The sequence below is a fragment of the Musca domestica genome, unplaced genomic scaffold (assembly GCF_030504385.1).
Source record: "Musca domestica strain aabys unplaced genomic scaffold, Musca_domestica.polishedcontigs.V.1.1 72, whole genome shotgun sequence".
Lineage (NCBI taxonomy): Eukaryota > Metazoa > Arthropoda > Insecta > Diptera > Muscidae > Musca > Musca domestica.
In genome coordinates, this window is record NW_026712388.1 from 3123055 (window position 1) to 3140611 (window position 17557).

The 17557-nt window shown below is 36.7% G+C and overlaps 1 protein-coding gene across 1 annotated transcript in view; it reads right to left on the bottom strand.

Annotated features, from left to right (window-relative positions):
* Nucleotides 1-17557, bottom strand: part of LOC101887708 (transient receptor potential-gamma protein) — a 65227-nt gene that overhangs the window by 1072 nt on the left and 46598 nt on the right. Inside the window, exons 5-18 of the mRNA XM_059130317.1 lie at nt 12736-12973; nt 12536-12678; nt 12279-12468; nt 12035-12217; nt 11819-11930; nt 8128-8250; nt 7906-8064; nt 7417-7825; nt 7239-7355; nt 6977-7172; nt 6716-6910; nt 4507-4732; nt 3736-4437; nt 3395-3513 (exon numbers count right to left, since the gene is read on the bottom strand). Coding sequence (XP_058986300.1) covers nt 3395-3513; nt 3736-4437; nt 4507-4732; nt 6716-6910; nt 6977-7172; nt 7239-7355; nt 7417-7825; nt 7906-8064; nt 8128-8250; nt 11819-11930; nt 12035-12217; nt 12279-12468; nt 12536-12678; nt 12736-12973 — 3112 coding nt within the window. The remainder of the gene's footprint in view (nt 1-3394; nt 3514-3735; nt 4438-4506; nt 4733-6715; nt 6911-6976; nt 7173-7238; nt 7356-7416; nt 7826-7905; nt 8065-8127; nt 8251-11818; nt 11931-12034; nt 12218-12278; nt 12469-12535; nt 12679-12735; nt 12974-17557) is intronic.

A 17557-nucleotide genomic window follows, 5' to 3' on the forward strand; every position in this document is an offset into this window, starting at 1 on the left:
ATGGACATCCAGACGTGGATTTTTTTAAAATATTTTTTTCAAAGGATTCACCGACGTGAATTTAAAAAAAAAAAAAAAATTCCAATGGACATCCAGACGTGGATTTTTTAAAAATATTTTTTCCAATGGACATCCAGACGTGGATTTTTTAAAAAAAAATTTCCAAAGGACATCCAGGCGTGGATTTTTTAAAAATATTTTTTTCAAAGGCCTCACAGACGTGGATTTTTTAAAAATATTTTTTTTCAAAGGCCTCACAGTCGTGGATTTTTTAAAAATATTTTTTTTTCAAAGGCCTCACAGTCGTGGATTTTTTAAAAATATTTTTTTTCAAAAAATTTACAGACGTGGATTTTTTAAAAATATTTTTTCAAAGGATTTACAGACGTGGATATTTTAAAAATATTTTTTCAAAGGATTTACAGACGTGGATTTTTTAAAAATGTTTTTTCAAAGGATTCACAAACGTGGATTTTTTAAAAATATTTGTTTCAAAGGATTCACAAACGTGGATTTTTTAAAAATATTTTTTCCAAAAGGCATACAGACGTGGATTTTTTAAAAATATTTTTTTTCAAAGGCCTCACAGTCGTGGATTTTTTAAAAATATTTTTTTTCAAAGGCCTCACAGTCGTGGATTTTTTTAAAATATTTTTTTTCAAAAAATTTACAGACGTGGATTTTTTAAAAATATTTTTTCAAAGGATTTACAGACGTGGATATTTTAAAAATATTTTTTCAAAGGATTTACAGACGTGGATTTTTTAAAAATATTTTTTCAAAGGATTTACAGACGTGGATTTTTTAAAAATGTTTTTTCAAAGGATTCACAAACGTGGATTTTTTAAAAATATTTGTTTCAAAGGATTCACAAACGTGGATTTTTTAAAAATATTTTTCCAAAGGGCATCCAGACATGGATTTTTTAAAAATATTTTTCCAAAGGGCATCCAGACGTGGATTTTTTAAAAATATTTTTCCAAAGGGCATCCACAAATGTGGATTTTTTTTAAAAATTTTTTTCATAGGGTTCACAAACGTGGATTTTTTAAAAATATTTTTTTCAAAGGACATATGGACGTGGATTTAAAAAGTTTTTTTCAAAAAACCGTCCATATGTCTTTTAAAAAATATTTTTTAAAAATATTTTTTTAAAGGCCATATGGACGTGGATTTTTTAAAAATATTTTTTATACTATTTTTTTCAAAGGATTCACAGACGTGGATTTTTGAAAAATATTTTTTTTCAAAGGATTCACAAATGTGGATTTTTTAAAAATAGTTTTTTCAAAGGATTCGCAAACGTGGATTTTTTAAAAATATTTTTTTTCAAAGGATTCACATATGTGGATTTTTTAAAAATAGTTTTTTTCAAAGGATTCACAGACGTAGATTTTTTAAAAATATTTTTTTCAAAGGATTCACAAACGTGGATATTTTAAAAATATTTTTTTCAAAGGACATATGGACGTGGATTTTTTAAAAATATTTTTTTCAAAGGACATATATCATCTAAGGATATTGGACGTGGATTTTTTTAAAATATTTTTTGGATTTTTAAAAATATTTTTTCTAAGGACATTGGACGTGGATTTTTTTAAAATATTTTTTGGATTTTTAAAAATATTTTTTCCAAAGGACATCCAGACGTGGACTTTTTAAAAATATTTTTTCCAAAGGACATCCAGACGTGGACTTTTTAAAAATATTTTTTCCAAAGGACATCCAGACGTGGACTTTTTAAAAATATTTTTTGTATTTTTAAAAATATTTTTTCCAAAGGACATCCAGACGTGGACTTTTTAAAAATATATTTTTTCTAAGGACATTGGACGTGGATTTTTTTAAAATATTTTTTGGATTTTTAAAAATATTTTTTCCAAAGGACATCCAGACGTGGACTTTTTAAAAATATTTTTTGGATTTTTAAAAATATTTTTTCCAAAGGACATCCAGACGTGGATTTTTTAAAAATATTGTTTGGATTTTTGAAAATTATTTTTTTCAAAGGACTCATACCCGTCGATTTTTTAAAAAATATTTTTTCCAAAAGACATATGGACGTGGATTTTTTAAAAATATTTTTTCCAAAGGAGATATAGATGTGGATTTTTTAAAAATATTTTTTCCAATGACATATGGACGCGGATTTTTTAAAAATATTTTTTCCAAAGGAGATATAGATGTGGATTTTTTAAAAATATTTTTTCCAAGGACACATGGACGCGGATTTTTTAAAAATATTTTTTTCAAAGGAGATATAGATGTGGATTTTATATAAAATATTTTTTTCCAAGGACATGGATTTTTTAAAAGGACCTTTTATATGTCGAAGGAGTTTTTGGAGGTCGTTGAAAGGTCTTCTTTGGTCAAAGGACCTTTTTAAGGTCGGGGGATTTTTAGAGGTCGTAGAAAGATCGTATATGGTCAAAGGACCTTTTATAGGTCAGAGTACTTTTTGGAGGTCGTTGAAAGGTCTTCTATGACCAAAGTACCTCGAACAGGTTTGAGGAATTTTTGAAGGTCGTTGAAAGGTCTTCTATGGTCAAAGGACCTTATACAGATCGGAGGATTTTTAGAGGTCGTGGAAAGATCTTCTATGACCAAAGGACGTTTTACAGGTCGAAGGAGTTTTTGGAGGTCGTTGAAAGGTCTTTTATGACCAAAGGACCTTTTACAGGTCGAAGGAGTTTTTGGAGGTCGTTGAAAAACTTATCCAAAGTACCTCTAAAAGGTTTGAGGACTTTTAGAAGGTCGTGGAAAGGTCTTCTATGGACAATGAACCTTTTAAAGGTCGGAGGAGTTTTTGGAGGTCGATGAAGGATCTGGTATGGTCAAAGGACCTTTAACAGTTCGGAGGACTTTCTGAAGTTCGTGGATAGGTCTTTTATGGGCAGACAACCTTTTACAGGCCGGAGAACCTTTTGAGGGCCGTGGAAAGATCTTCTATTGACAAAGGACCTTCGTGTTAATTTTGTAGCCGAACGTCGGATATAATTCTCTTGAATTCTGGGGTTTGTTATCCTTATATTCTACAGGAAATCAAATTCTCATGCAACCATGCAAAACTAACATAAAAACTCAAAAAACCGAAACCAAAAAACAACAGGGGGTGCCTTACGTACACTATTACAATAATCAACCGAAACTTTTGGATTTGAGGGATGTTGAAGGAAGATATTGAGGTGATGGTTGTGGTAGTAAGACGTGCTGATTTGAACTTTATTATTTCGATTTATTCGTTGTGATGGTACATAGGGTGCTAGCAGTAGTAGTAGTAGTGGTGGTGGTGGTTTTTTGGTAGTAGAGGTGGCGATAGCAATAAATCGTGGGCAATAAAAATATGAAAAGAAAACAAAAACTTGTGCAGTTATCAGGTACAAATATACAAAACCTTATCGTTCAATAAATCCGCAGCATTCGATGTCGAGATCGATTCGGTGACAGGGCAAATATTTTTACTCGATGAGAATTTCTTACGTTTCTTTTTTAAAGCGGCAATAGCGGTCAGACCTTTAAGCAACACAACAGAGGTACGCAAAATACACGGACGAACGAACGAACGAATGGGGAGAAAAAAGAAAAACAAATTTGGATACATTTACATACCTCCAGTAAATACACAACACCTACAAATCTACTTGTTTTCTCTCTGTTAGTTATCCTTCAAAGGACTCAAAAACAAAAAAGTTCCAAAAAATGTTTTTTGGCAAAACAAAAGAAAACTTCATTTACCCGTTGGTGTGTGAAAGAAGTGAGAACCACCGGCACTGCCATTGCCGCCATTGAGGGCAGCTGTCAGCCCACCCAGGGTGGTGGGTCCATTGACGTTCAAAGGTTTCAAATGATCTTTGCGTATGGTGGGTGTGGGCATACCAGCCATTGGTGTGGGGATATTGTAACTTGGCCCAGTTGTCGATTCATTCGAATTACTGCTGTTGTAATAACTCTGGCCATTTTGCGAATAGGTCACCCTCACTTGGCCATGGACTGGGGACGAAGTTGTCGAAGAATTACACACCGAATCTTCGGATTTGGAACGTCCTAACATTTTCGAAACATTACCCACTTTGGCTGCCTCGATAAGGGTACCCCATTTCTTTTTGTGACCCGCAATCCTTTTGTTGTAGGGTTTCAGTGTGGATTTGTTGTATTTGTTGGCCGACTGCACAGTGTTCACCGTGGAAATGAGCGAAGGTGGTGGCGACTCCATGCTGTTGAAACTATCACTGGCACAGAAGGTGGCCTTCTTTTGCATGAAATTCGGTGTAAAGAGATTCGATAGGGTTGACGACAATATGTCATGCTGCTGTTCAAAATTGTCCAATGAGGTGGAAAATTCAGCCACCGGGGCTAGGGACCCTGTGGAACCCGGCGGAGCAATATTGAAACCTTTCATGAGACGCCGTTCCTTTTGGCGATTCTTTTTACCACCTCCTAGGGGGAAGAGAAACCACATAGTTATTTTTAATTATTAAATTATTTAAGCTTGTTCTTAATGCTCACCTCCTCCCTGTCCCGCCGACACATTCGTATCCATGCCACTATTTTTGAGAATTTCCACCAGCTCACAACGGAATGCCGATATATCCTGTTTAATTTCGTTGACATCATCTTCGGTGACACCCTGGGACTCAGCCTTACGTTGCTCCACCGTGACATAACGTCTCACGAGGTTGCGCATAATTTGCTGATATTTGAAATCACGATCGTTGGCCTGCTGAGCTTTACGCTGGAAGAAAAGAGAAATCATAAGGGAGAGATTCATTCAAATGTGTACTATCCAATAAAAGCCATCAGTTGAAAGGATAACCGGCATATATTTCGGCGTATATCTCCAGAAGAACTTTTTACGATTTTTAAACTTTGAAGAGCTTTTAAAGGGGTTTATCGGAGGACTTTTTGGAGGTCATGGAATGGCCAAAGGACCTTTTATCGGATGATGAGGTCGTTGAATGGTTTTCTATGGTCGAAGGGCTTCTATAGGTCGGAGAACTTTGTGGAGGTCGTCGAAATGTCTTCTTGAACAAAGGACCTTTTACAGGTCGGAGGAATTTTTAAAGGTCGTCGAAAGGCCAAACGACCGTTTATAAGTCGGTTGGTTTTGGAGATCGTTCAAAGATTTCTATAGCCAAAGGACCTTTTACAGGTCGGAGGACTTTTTGTCTTGGAAAGCTCTTCTATTGTCACTGGACCTTTTACAGGTCGTAGGACTTTTTGGAGGTCGTGGAGAGATCTTCTATGGCCAAAGGAGCTTTAAAACGTCTTCTATAAATAAGAGCTTTCGGAAGTTTTCTGTGAAAAGAGGGGTTTTCAAAGACGTTCGTTGGACGAGGTTGTTGAAAGGCCTTCAATGGCCAAAGCAACTTTTGTAGGTCGGAAGAATTTTCGAGGTCGTGGAACGGTCAAAGGGCCTTTTATCGGTTGATTTTTGGAGGTCGTTGAAAGTTCTTCTATGGTCAAAGGACTTTTATAGGTCGGAGAACTTTTTGGAGGTCGTCGAAAGGTCTTCTTGTACAAAGGACCCTTTACAGGTCGGAGTACTTTTTGGAAGTCGTCGAAAGGCCAAAGGACCGTTTATAGGTCGGATGATTTTGGTGGTCGTTCAAAGGTTTCTGTGGCCAAAGGACCTTTTACAGGTCGGGGGACTTTTTGAATGTCTTGGAAAGCTCTTCTGTGGCCACTGGACCTCTTACAGGTTGTAGGACTTTTTGGAGGTCGCGGAGAGGTCTTCTATGGCCAAAGGAGCTTTCAAAGGCCTTCTATAAATAATAGCCTTCGGAGGTTTTCTGTGAAAAGAGGAGGTTTCAAAGACGTTCGTTTGTCGAGGTCGTTGAAAGGCCTTCAATGGCCAAAGGAACTTTTACAGGTCGGAGGACCTTTTGGAGGTCGTGGAACGGCCAAAGGGCTTTTCATAGGTCAGATGATTTTTGGAGGTCGTTGAAAGGTCTACGAACTTTTAAGGGGTCGGAGAACTTTTTGGATGTCGTCGAAAGGTCCTCTTGAACAAAGGACCTTTTACAGGTCGGAGGACTTTTTGGAGGTCGTCGAAAGGCCAAAGGACTGTTTATAGGTCGGATGATTTTGAGGGTCGTTCAAAGTTTTCTATGGCCAAAGGACCTTTTACAAGTCGGGAGACGTTTGAATATTTTGGACGTTTTCTGTGAAAAGAGGAGGTTTCAAAGAAGTTCGTTGGTCGAGGTCGTTAAAAGGCCTTCAATGGCCAAATTAACTTTTGTATGTCTTAGAAAGCTCTTCTATGGCCACTGGACATTTTACAGGTCGTAGGACTTTTTGGAGGTCGTGGAGAGGTCTTCTATGGCCAAAGCAACTTTTAAAGGCCTTCTATAAATAAGAGCTTTCGGAAGTTTTCTATGAAAAGAGGAGGTTTCAAAGACGTTCGTTGGTTGAGGTCGTTGAAAGGCCTTCAATGGCCAAACGAACTTTTACAGGTCGGAATAATTTTGGAGGTCGTGAACGGCCAAAATACCTTTTATGGGATGATTTTTGGAGGTCGTTGAAAGGTCTTCTATGGTCTATAGGTCGGATAACTTTGTAGCGGTCTTCGAAAGGTCTTCTTGAACAAAGGACCTCCTTTTACAGGTCAGAGGAATTTTTGGAGAGAAGCTTTTTATGTATAGAAGAACACTTAAATTCCTTATGTATAGGAAAGCTGTAAAGACCGTCGTCATATCGAAAGCTTACAACTACTTACCCTAATTGTCTTCAAATGTTCACGTCTCGCTGCCGACGAGCCACTGCAGAAGACACGTCGAGCCCACTTGAAGGCATACCATATGGACTTGGGTGTTGGAATTATATTAAAAGGTGGTGGACAAGTGCCGCCCTCTTCAAAATAGCTGATCCACAATTTGGAGCGGGCAAATTTCCACTCAACATCGGCACGTTCCTGAAAGGGGAAGAAAATATAAATTCAAGTTCAGCATTTACATCTTAAAAATGCTAGTCTACCTACCGATATTAATTGATACGAATGATTCATCATGGCTATAAGCAGATTTAGCAGGACCACAATATTTATGACCGAATAGGTGCCGAACATTAACATACCCCAGAAACGCGTGAATATTTTAATGCCATCCAATTCGAAGCTGTCCAAATCGATGAGGCCGAAAACGGCCCAGAACAACGTTTGAGTTGTCTCAAAGAGGCTAACAGAGAGAGGGAGAAATAAATTCAAAAAGTCTCTTGAGAACTGCATAAGAAGCATTACTAACTTGGAAAAGCGCCGCCATACAATGCAGGCATTTGGATCGGTGGTACCGTTCATATTGAGCAGAACATTTGTGGGTGAGACCTCGGGACATCTCTTCTTCTCCAGGTCAGCATAGTACCTAAAAGAAATTCTCCATCACTTATTTGTTGATGATTTATTGGTTTTGTTTTCCATCTTACCACAACAACTGATTCAAACCACTTCCGAAGGCAAACAACACCAATACATACAAAAAGAAGAACTTCATAATATCCATGACCATGCGGGACAATGACACTTGCAGTGGACCCAAATGTGGATTAACCGAAAATATGTAAACCAATTTGAGGCTACTGAAAATGTTGGCCGCACTGAAGAGACCTTCCGAAATGAGCATTGGATCCCAGGCATCCCAACGCTCACGCGGTAGATCAGTGGCATGCGGATTCGTGATCATTTCTTTTTGTACTTGGAAAAATGACACCACCCTCAAAGCGACAGTGGCCACGTAGAGGGAATTCGTGACGAAATCGATGACATTCCACATATCGTTGAGATACTCTTGGAGGCCAACATCCCAAAGCTGTTTGACCTCGCTCCAGATGAGACCTTAAAAATAAAAAAAAAATAAATAAAAATTAAATGTTATTAAATTTGAGATATTTAAAATTTTAAAATCTCTGACTCACCACTAACCCAGGCCAATATCAACCACTCAATAAAGGTGGGCTTGGCACCCCTCTTGGTGGGCAACTCCTCCACCTGATGGACCATATTGTTTTTGCTGTCCGACCAAAACCAACCCCCAATAAATGTTTCAATACGCTGCGAAGCCAACATTAATAAAACTGTAAAAATACCAGATTTTATTGTGGAAAATTGAAAATGTTTTCGATTTTTAAATCACTCACATAAAAATGTAAAATATGAGGCACTGTGACAGATAAATTTTATAAAAGGTTTACGCATTGTTTGTCCAACACTGGAATAGGGCGCCAATATGTAGGCCAATGAAAATATGGGAAACATCATACCTGTGAAAGAGAAAGTAGAATAGAATTTAATAAGTGACCCCTAGAGATCCTAACAAAAGTGATATTTATAGCTAGTCATCAAAACATAAGAAAAACCTCATAAGTTAAACCTTTAGTTTCTTTTCCGATTACTGAAGGCTTATGAAAGGATTTGTGGCTACTGAAGGTAAACAATGACATCTGCAGTTCTTCTCCTTTAGATGGAATCTCTACCTGAGAAGATCTCTTGAAAGGATTACTACCTATACAGGATAAATCTTAGATATTCTTCTGAAAAAAAGCTTTTCGATATTTTTACTTGTCTACAAAACGGATGTCCAAAGTTTTTTAAAGTATTGAATAATTAGATTTCGAAATCTTTCTAGAAACTTGCATTTATAGTATATACAGGTATACAGTTTCACCGTCAATATTACATTTGGTTGCTGTTTTCAATTATTTGTTAAAAATGTTAATTTAATACGAGTCCTTCTAAAGGTATTTGACCATCCCTTAAAAGGTATTTTTTACAGAGAAGACCTCTAAAAATTTAGAAGACATTACAACATTCTACGGTCTATGAAGACCACATAAAGTGCATCTATATAAAAAGGTCTCCTATCTTTAAATATCAGCCGCAGTGCTTCTATCTTCAGCAAGTCCTGCTAATGAATTTTATCAACGGAAACTGTAACACCTTTCTTGAGTATACTTGGCATAGGTCTTTATCCCCAAAGGCCAATCATTCGTGTTCTTTAAATGGACTGTCTTCTGTCCATAAAAAATATCTTCATCCAATAAATATTTGACATGGTATTTTATCTATGGAAGCCTATCTTAGGCTTTATATCCAATCAAGCCCTGTCAGAGGTCTTCTACCTGTGGAATACTGGCCACAGGTTTTATATTCACAAAGTCCTTTATTTATTGAGCTTAGGAGAGTTTTTCAAAAAATGTCCTTTATTTATTAAGGGCGTGTCCAGAGCCATAGGAGAGTTTTGCTTTGATGCATTGGTAGCTTTGGCAATGCTTCTTGCTTGCTTCACTCCAAAATCAAATTCAAAAAGATAATACCTTAAACATCACGCTTTAGGGAACCTATCGAAAATTTTCAAATGGTGAAGGCCTAGTAAGCTCCCCTTTAAAAATCAGTTCAATGGCCTCTTCTCATATCCTCGAAGGAATATTTTCCAGGGACCAACAGAGCAGTAGTCATTGATTTTTTAAAGACTATTATAGGTATATGGCTAGACAGACCGAAATAACGGTTATAGGCCCTAGGTTTCTTTGGACCAAATTCGTTTCAGGACATTTGGAGTCGATCTAGCGATATCCGCCCGTCTGACTGGCTGGTGCGAACGATAATTCTCGAAGGGAGTATTCGATTTGGTCCAAACTTGGTACATCGTAATATTATTATCAAACCAAGATCGAGTTCGGAAATGGGCCATATCGGTCCACTCTTTCTGGTACGTCCCCCACAAAATGTTAACATTTTCAAAGAAAATTATTTACTGCACAGAAAGATAAAGATTAATTCCATTTTGCCAAAACTTTGCAAATCTTAATATTTGTATCAGTGCTAGGTCGGGTGAGAAAATGAACAATATCGGTCCAATCCATCAAGTGCCTCCCCCACAAAGGGTCAACATTTTTAATAGTTGTAACTTTTATAAAATGTAATTGTCTTCAAATTTCACACATCACATCAGCCCAAGATCTGGTGTTAAGATGGAATATTTCGGTTCACTACTTCTGCTACCTCCCCCACAAAAGGTCGAAATTTTGAATATCCATTGACCTCCTAAAACGCGAAATTAATATCCGATTCCATTTAGACTTGGCACATCTCAATATTTCTATCAACACATCTCAATATTTCAGATCGGACCATTTCTTCTGGTACCTTCCCCACAAAGGGTCAAAATCGCCAAAAACGATAATAAAATCCGCAAAATAAGAATCCGATTCATATTTCACACTTCCATTATTCCTACTAACACAAGATCTGCTGTGAAGATGGGGTATATCGGCCAACTCCTTCTGGTACCTGAAGCTCATTAAATGCGAAATTAACATCCGACTCCAGCGGTTCTTTCCAACTTGCTATATCTAAATCTCTCTCTCTCTCAAACAGAAATCTTCTATGAATATGTAATTTATCGAAATTTATGATTTCGCATAAAATTTGATATAAATGTTCGATTTTCTTGTAATTTTGCCCATACCAATACTTTTATCGGTATTAGATGAAGGATGAAAATTAAATACTTCGGTCTCTATATCTCTTACCTCGCGCAAATTTCCACATTGTCTAAAATTTGCACATATCTCATATAAAGTATAGGAAGTAGTCGATATAGTCCAAATCTGGGATGTTGTAACATTTGTATCAATCTTAGGACAGACGCGAAGTGGACAATATTGGCCAATTACTTCGAAACCTCCCCTATAAAGGGTCAACAGTTTGAATAAACCGCAAAACCGACTGTCAATATATTTTGTAATAAGTTCCCTCCCAAATGCTCGCTCGAATTAGAGAAGAGAGTAAAACTAGTTCGAATTTGAGCAGAGTATAGCGAGTATGTTTCAATTTCGAGTAAAATCAAGCAAATCGAAGCTCTTTCATAGGGATAAATCGAGAGTCTGTCTCTGGAATTTATTTTACTTTAAGTACATTAAAGAGTAGTAGAAACCCAAAGAAATGTACATTTTCAGTCAATCTTGATTCGGTCTGGTTTGTGGTATGCTTTCCTTAGGGAACTAAATTGGATAGGATTTACTTAAAGGTTATACATGCCTTTTCCTTTTTATACCCTCTACCATATGTAACTGTTTGTAACTCCTCGAAATACTCATGTCAGACCCGACAAAGAATATATATTCTTGATCAGCGTAAAATACGAAGTCGATTTAGCGATGTCTGTGTATCTGCCTATCCGTCCGTCTGTTGTAGTCACACTATCTTTCGAACGAATTGAGATAGATGGCTAAAATTTTGCAGAAATGTGTGTTATGCAAGTAGACACGTTAAGTTCGTAAATGGGTCATGTCGGTCCAATACTCGGTATTTTTATGGTATTAATGATATTACAGACCGGAATTCTTTCAAATTTTGTATTGAAAGATCTTGATGTGTACTATAGTCAACGACAAAAAATTGGGCATGCAGGATTACGTCTTTGTATAGCCATCATATAACGATACCTCTCGATATTCGGTATTCTTATGATTTTAGCGGTGTTATTAACCGGAATTGCTTCAAATTTCGTATTTGAAGTTCGTAATAGATACTTTAACCTATGACAGAAAATTGTCTATTCAGGTCCATTTCTTCGTATGCCCCACATATAACGGTACCCCCGTTTTTTCGGTATTTTTAGAGATATTAGAGACATTTATATATGGCTTTTAAATATCATATCATTTGTATAGACTTCTGAATAATTTTTCAACTTTAGAAGACCTCTGAAATTGGTTTCATCAAATAAATGTCTATTTTATATTGCATTTGATGGCTAGATCTCTAAAATTCAAGCTGTTGATTATGAGGCAGTATTGGTATCGTGTGAACACTTCAAATACTTACCTATTCTTATAATATCTAAAGCTTGTAAAGCCATATTTTTGCGGCGAAATCCTGGCAGGCCTTCATACCAAATGCTGGCCAATAGCTGTTGGACATTAGAATGGGCAACAAACTGGAATAAATAAAATATTAATAAATAAATTAATGAGCAATTAAAAAAAATATTTCGAAATCCAAATTTAAAATCATTTCTGCTGAGTATGCATGGCAACTCACCTTCTTTTGTCTTAATTTTATGGCTAATTTTAAACGATTTAAATGCATACGCTCGCCATGCTCATAAACTGGACCGGTAGGATCGTGATTTAGTAAAATTTCCAATTCATGAGAGGTGCGGGTGTGATCTAATAAAGCGGTGGCAAAATCCTGGCATTGTTTGCGCAATTCCTGGTATTCATTCTGAGAAGGAAAAAGAAATATACACATTTCATTTCAATAAATAGCGGAGTGCAACCCTTACCTTAAATTCATGTTCTAAAAAACTCAAACGTCTCAGCTCCCACGACAACTCAAATGCAGTTAAAATAGGATCCTTCGAGGACAAGGCAATTAAACTAGGGCTGGCCAGAGCACGATAGGCATTGATGCGGGAACGCGAATGCCGCAATGAGTCCTCTTGGCGCGATTGAACACATTCATCACAGCCGCAACTGGGAAAAATAAATTGAATATTTTTTTAAACGGTTTGAATTGAAAGTTTTTTTTTTCAAAACTTACCGCACATCATGAGGCATAGGCAGCACCGCACCGCGATCTAAGAGAATTTTAATTATTTCATAGTTATCACGATGTGCCGCCAGTATTAGGGGTGTTATGTCGGGTGTAAAGGTCGACGTTTCCTCCGGAGATGATTCCCAGCTCTGCAATAAAATCCTTTAATGTATTTGATTGGTTTTGTAGTCGATTTTCAAACCTACATGATTCCCCTCTATTGTGAATGTAACATGCTCATGATCCAGCAACACCTCCACCGCCTCCACAAACTCTTCAGATATGGAATGTAATAAAGCATCTTTAGTATCGACATTATAGCTTATCAGTAACTCCACCATTTCCAAATTTTCATTATCAATGGCCATCAGCAGTGCTGTCCGCCCCAGTGGATCCACACAATTGATATTGATGTAATCGGTGTCTTGAGCCTTTTGCAGCATTCTGGGAGTAAAAATTTAAAAATTATTTAATTAAAAAACAATTCATATCCAAACTTATATAACTCCTCAAAGGTTATATATATATAAAGGTAACCAAATCGCTTCTATGAAAAACCACTTCCCAAAATGGTTTTCTTTGTAAAAATTCACTTTCATAGAAATTTGAATATTTTTTAAATATATTTTTAGGACCAAAGGATTCTGAGCTACATTAGACCTTGGAAGAATGGGTTATCTGAAACTATATCCTCCGTCCCCATAGTGTTTTTAAAATGCCTTCTGAAAGTGGTTCCATCTGTGAACTGCCACCAAAGGTGGTATGTCATAATTAAAGCTTTTTAACATCCCCTATTTCATATGTTTCTATAAAAATAGGAGATTTTTAAATGCTCCGATACTCACGAAATTAAGCTTGACCTAACAATTGTTTCCTGATTTTGTACTCGTTCTATTGGTAACTATTATTGTCTGATCTGAGCGAAATTGGATCTTCAAAATCTTCAATTATGACTGATGATTGGGTAATAGTAAGAGGTATTGTATATATTACATATAAATTTAGTCATATATGAAACGAGAGCTCCTGGCCTAAAATTTTAAATCCAATAAGCTATCGATATTTGTTTTTTGAAATCACGTAAACCAAGGAGTTGGGATAGCGTTCGTTATTTTGAAGATATATATATTTTGATTGAGTTTATAATAATTTCGAAGATTTTACAAATTAGTTTATATTTTTTAAAATCTCTAAGTTTTGGTATAGCTTCCATATTATGAGGCACCTTACAATTTAAGGTATATTAACGGGTTTCAACAAATTTCTAGCAGTTTTTTGTTCTAGATGACAGAAGCTCCCAATAATTGCATTGTTCAGGGCATTAAAGATCAGTCCGGCTGAAAATTAGATCTATCAAATATTTATTTATAAAGTCTTTCTTACTACTCTCCTTATTCTCCTTTTAACTCTTAAGCTACTTCTATTAAAATAATATTTCTCAAGGGTATTCTAATACTACAGGGTGAGATAGAAAAAAACTGCAACAAAGTCAAACGCCAACATTTTACATTTTTTTAAATTCAATTGAATGAAAGCAAACCAGTAAAGAAAGTCCTAAAGTCGGGCCGGGCCGATTTTATGATACCCTACACCACTTTGCTAATTTAGTTGAGCTCCACATAACAATTAAAAGTTTTTATGGGAGAATTCAATCATACACGCTATGATTATGATTATAATTTAAAATTCAAAAGACTAAATATGACGAAGCATTAGTATCTTTTAAATTCGGACTTGTATTGCCCATTAGGGGCAAAATTAATTTGAAATCAGATAAAGAGAGCTATATCCAAATCTGAACCGATCTCAATATAATTTGGCAAAGATATTTCTGAGCTGTATTTGATATATTTCCCTGTATATCGCTGTTACGGAGTGCCTATTACGGCTGTGGGTAACAAATACAACAAATCGGATGAACAATATATATGGGATCTATAGCTATATCTGAACCGATCTTCACCAAATTTGACATACTACCTTCTAGACTCAATTCGGTAATATGTGCCGAATTCCATCCCATTCGGGAAAATATAAGACATTTGGTGCACAATAAAATGTAAATCGGACGAAGTTATATATGGGAGCTATATCCAAATCTGATCCGATCTCGATAAAATTTAGCAAAGGTAATTCTGAGCTGCATTTGATATATTTCTCCAAATATTGTTGTTACCGAGTGCATGTTACGGCGGTGGAGGACAAAAATAACAAATCGGATGAACAATATATATGGGAGCTATCGCTATATCTGACCCGATTTCCATCAAATTTGGCATACTTATTTTCAGGCCTAATTTGGTTGTATGTGCAAAGTTCCATACTATTCGGGCTGATATTACACGTTTGGTGCACAATAAAATGCAAATCGGACGAAGATATATATGGGAGCTATATCTAATTTTTTACCGATTATCTCCAATTTCAATAGGGTTCGTCCTTGGGCCAAACAAATGTTGTTTGGAAAATTTCATCTCAATCGGATAATAAATGCGACCTGCATTTTGTTCACAAGAATACATGGACGGACGGACGGACAGACGGACGGACGGGCATGCATAAATCCACTAAAAATGTGATTCGATGCTGATCATCAAAAGTAACTATGGGTCTATCTCGTTTCCTTTTGCCTGTTACAAACAAATGCACAAAGACATAATACCCTGACCACCTTGTGGTGGAGGGTATAAAAATGTCGGAAATAGCATCAAATTTTAGAATAAGTATCGATTTATTCGAATTGGTCACCTTTGCCACGAATTATGGCCATCAAACGGCCAATGAAACCTTCACACGCTGCCCGAATGTTGCTCTGCGGTATTTTGGCCCATTCCCGGTGAAGCGCTTGCTTGAGGTGATCGACACTTTGGTATTTTTTAGTGCCAACCTAGCTTTTCAAAATACTCCAGACACAATAGTCCAACGGATTGGTATCCGGAGATTTTGATGGCCATTGTGCGCTGGAAATGAGGCGAGGAACCTCATTTTGTAACCATTCTAGGGTGGCGCGTGCTAGGTGCGATGGCTCTGAGTCCTTTTTGAAATGTTCAAGATCTGCGGCCAATATGTTTGCGTGCCCAAGGCTTTAATACACCCCCTCCAGAATATCTTCGCGATAATATTCGGCATTTATTCTGATGTCACGGTCGATTAATACGAGCGGAGAGCGATCATCGCTTGTTATGGTAGCACACACCATCACCATGGCCGGCGCTTAAGTTCCGGTGGCCAACCGAAGGTGCACATTTTCAGCTGACCTGACCGATCATTTTGTTTGTTTACAAACTTCGGGACAACAAATGTTTTCTCGTGGGAGAAAACCAAATTCGGCAGTTCACCACTTTCAGCCAAGCGAAGCAACTCTTTAGCTCTTTTGAGTCTACAATTTTCTTTCTTTTGCGATGTAAGTTCTTGCACTTTTTGAAATTTCAATGGCTTTACCCCGAGCTAATTTTTCAATATTTGCCGAATGGAATATTGCGATGTCTTGAGCTCACAAGCCATTTTTCGGCCACTGCGCCGCGGGTTTCGATCAAGTCACTTCTTTAATTTTCGAACCATTCTGCTGATGTTGCTATTTTCTTCCGTCCACTTCCTTGACGTTGGGCTACGCTATCAGTACCACGGTAACGAGCGATGGTACGAGACACAAAAGATTTGTTTACATTTAAATGCTGGAGTGCTCTAACGATAGCCAGCCAAATATAAGGAAATCACACTATCATTCTTGAATTCCATCACGAATAACTGTTTTCTGGAAAATTCTCCCCAAAATGCTTTTGTACGCTTGTAAACAATATAATAAGCTGTCACTGGAATAATTTTAACAGCTATCGGACTAGTGGTTTAAAAATGACAGCAGTCTGAATTTGGTTGCAGTTTATTCATCTCACCATGTACGATATTTAGGAGACTTTTCAGAAATTTAATGTCTACTATTGACACCCCAGACCCCTTTATAAGTCGAATAGTTTTACTACCCTTCTGTCTATAATGCCTCAATAATTCAGTTAATGATTAAGAAAACTCCCTGATATTTTTATACCCTACACCACAAGGTGGTCAGGGTATTATGCCTTTGTGCATTTGTTTATAACAGGCAAAAGAAAACGAGATAGACCCATAGTTACTTTTGATGATCTGCATAGAATCACATTTTGAGTGGATTTATGCATGTCCGTCCGTCCGTCCGTCCGTCCGTCTGTCCATGTGTTTTTGTAAACAAAGTACAGGTCGCATTTATTGCCCGATCCAGATGAAATTTTGCACAGATCATTTGTTTGGTCCAAGGACGAACCCTATTGAAATTGGTGATATTCGGTCAAAATTTAGATATAGCTCCCATATATCATCTTCGTCCGATTTGCCTTTTATTGTGCACCAAACGTGTAATATCAGCCTGATTTGTATGGAATTTTGCATATGCACCCAAATTAGGCCTGAAAATAAGTATGCCGAATTTGATCGAAATCGGTTCAGATATAGCTATAGCTCCCATATATATTGTTCATCCGATTTGTTATTTTTGCCCTCCGCAGCCGTAATATGCACTCTGCAACAACAATATTTGGGAAAATATATCAAATACAGCTCAGAAATATATTTGCTAAATTTTATCGAGATCGGTTCAGATTTGGATATAGCTCCCATATAAAACTTCGTCCGATTTACCTTTTATTGTGCACCAAACGTCTAATATTTGTCTAAATATGACGGAATTTGGCACTTACGACCGAATTGAGTCTAGAAGATAGTATGTCAAATTTGATGAAGATCGGTTCAGATATAGCTATAGCTTCCATATATATTATTCATCCGATTTGTTATATTTGTTACCCACAACCGTAATATGCACTCCGTAACAACGATATTCAGGGAAATATATTAAATACAGCTCAGAAATATCTTTGCCAAATTTTATGGAGATCGGTTCAGACTTGGATATAGCTCCCATATATATCTTTTTCCGATTTCAAATTAATTGGGCACCAAATGGGCAATACAATTCCGAATTTAAAAGTTACAAAT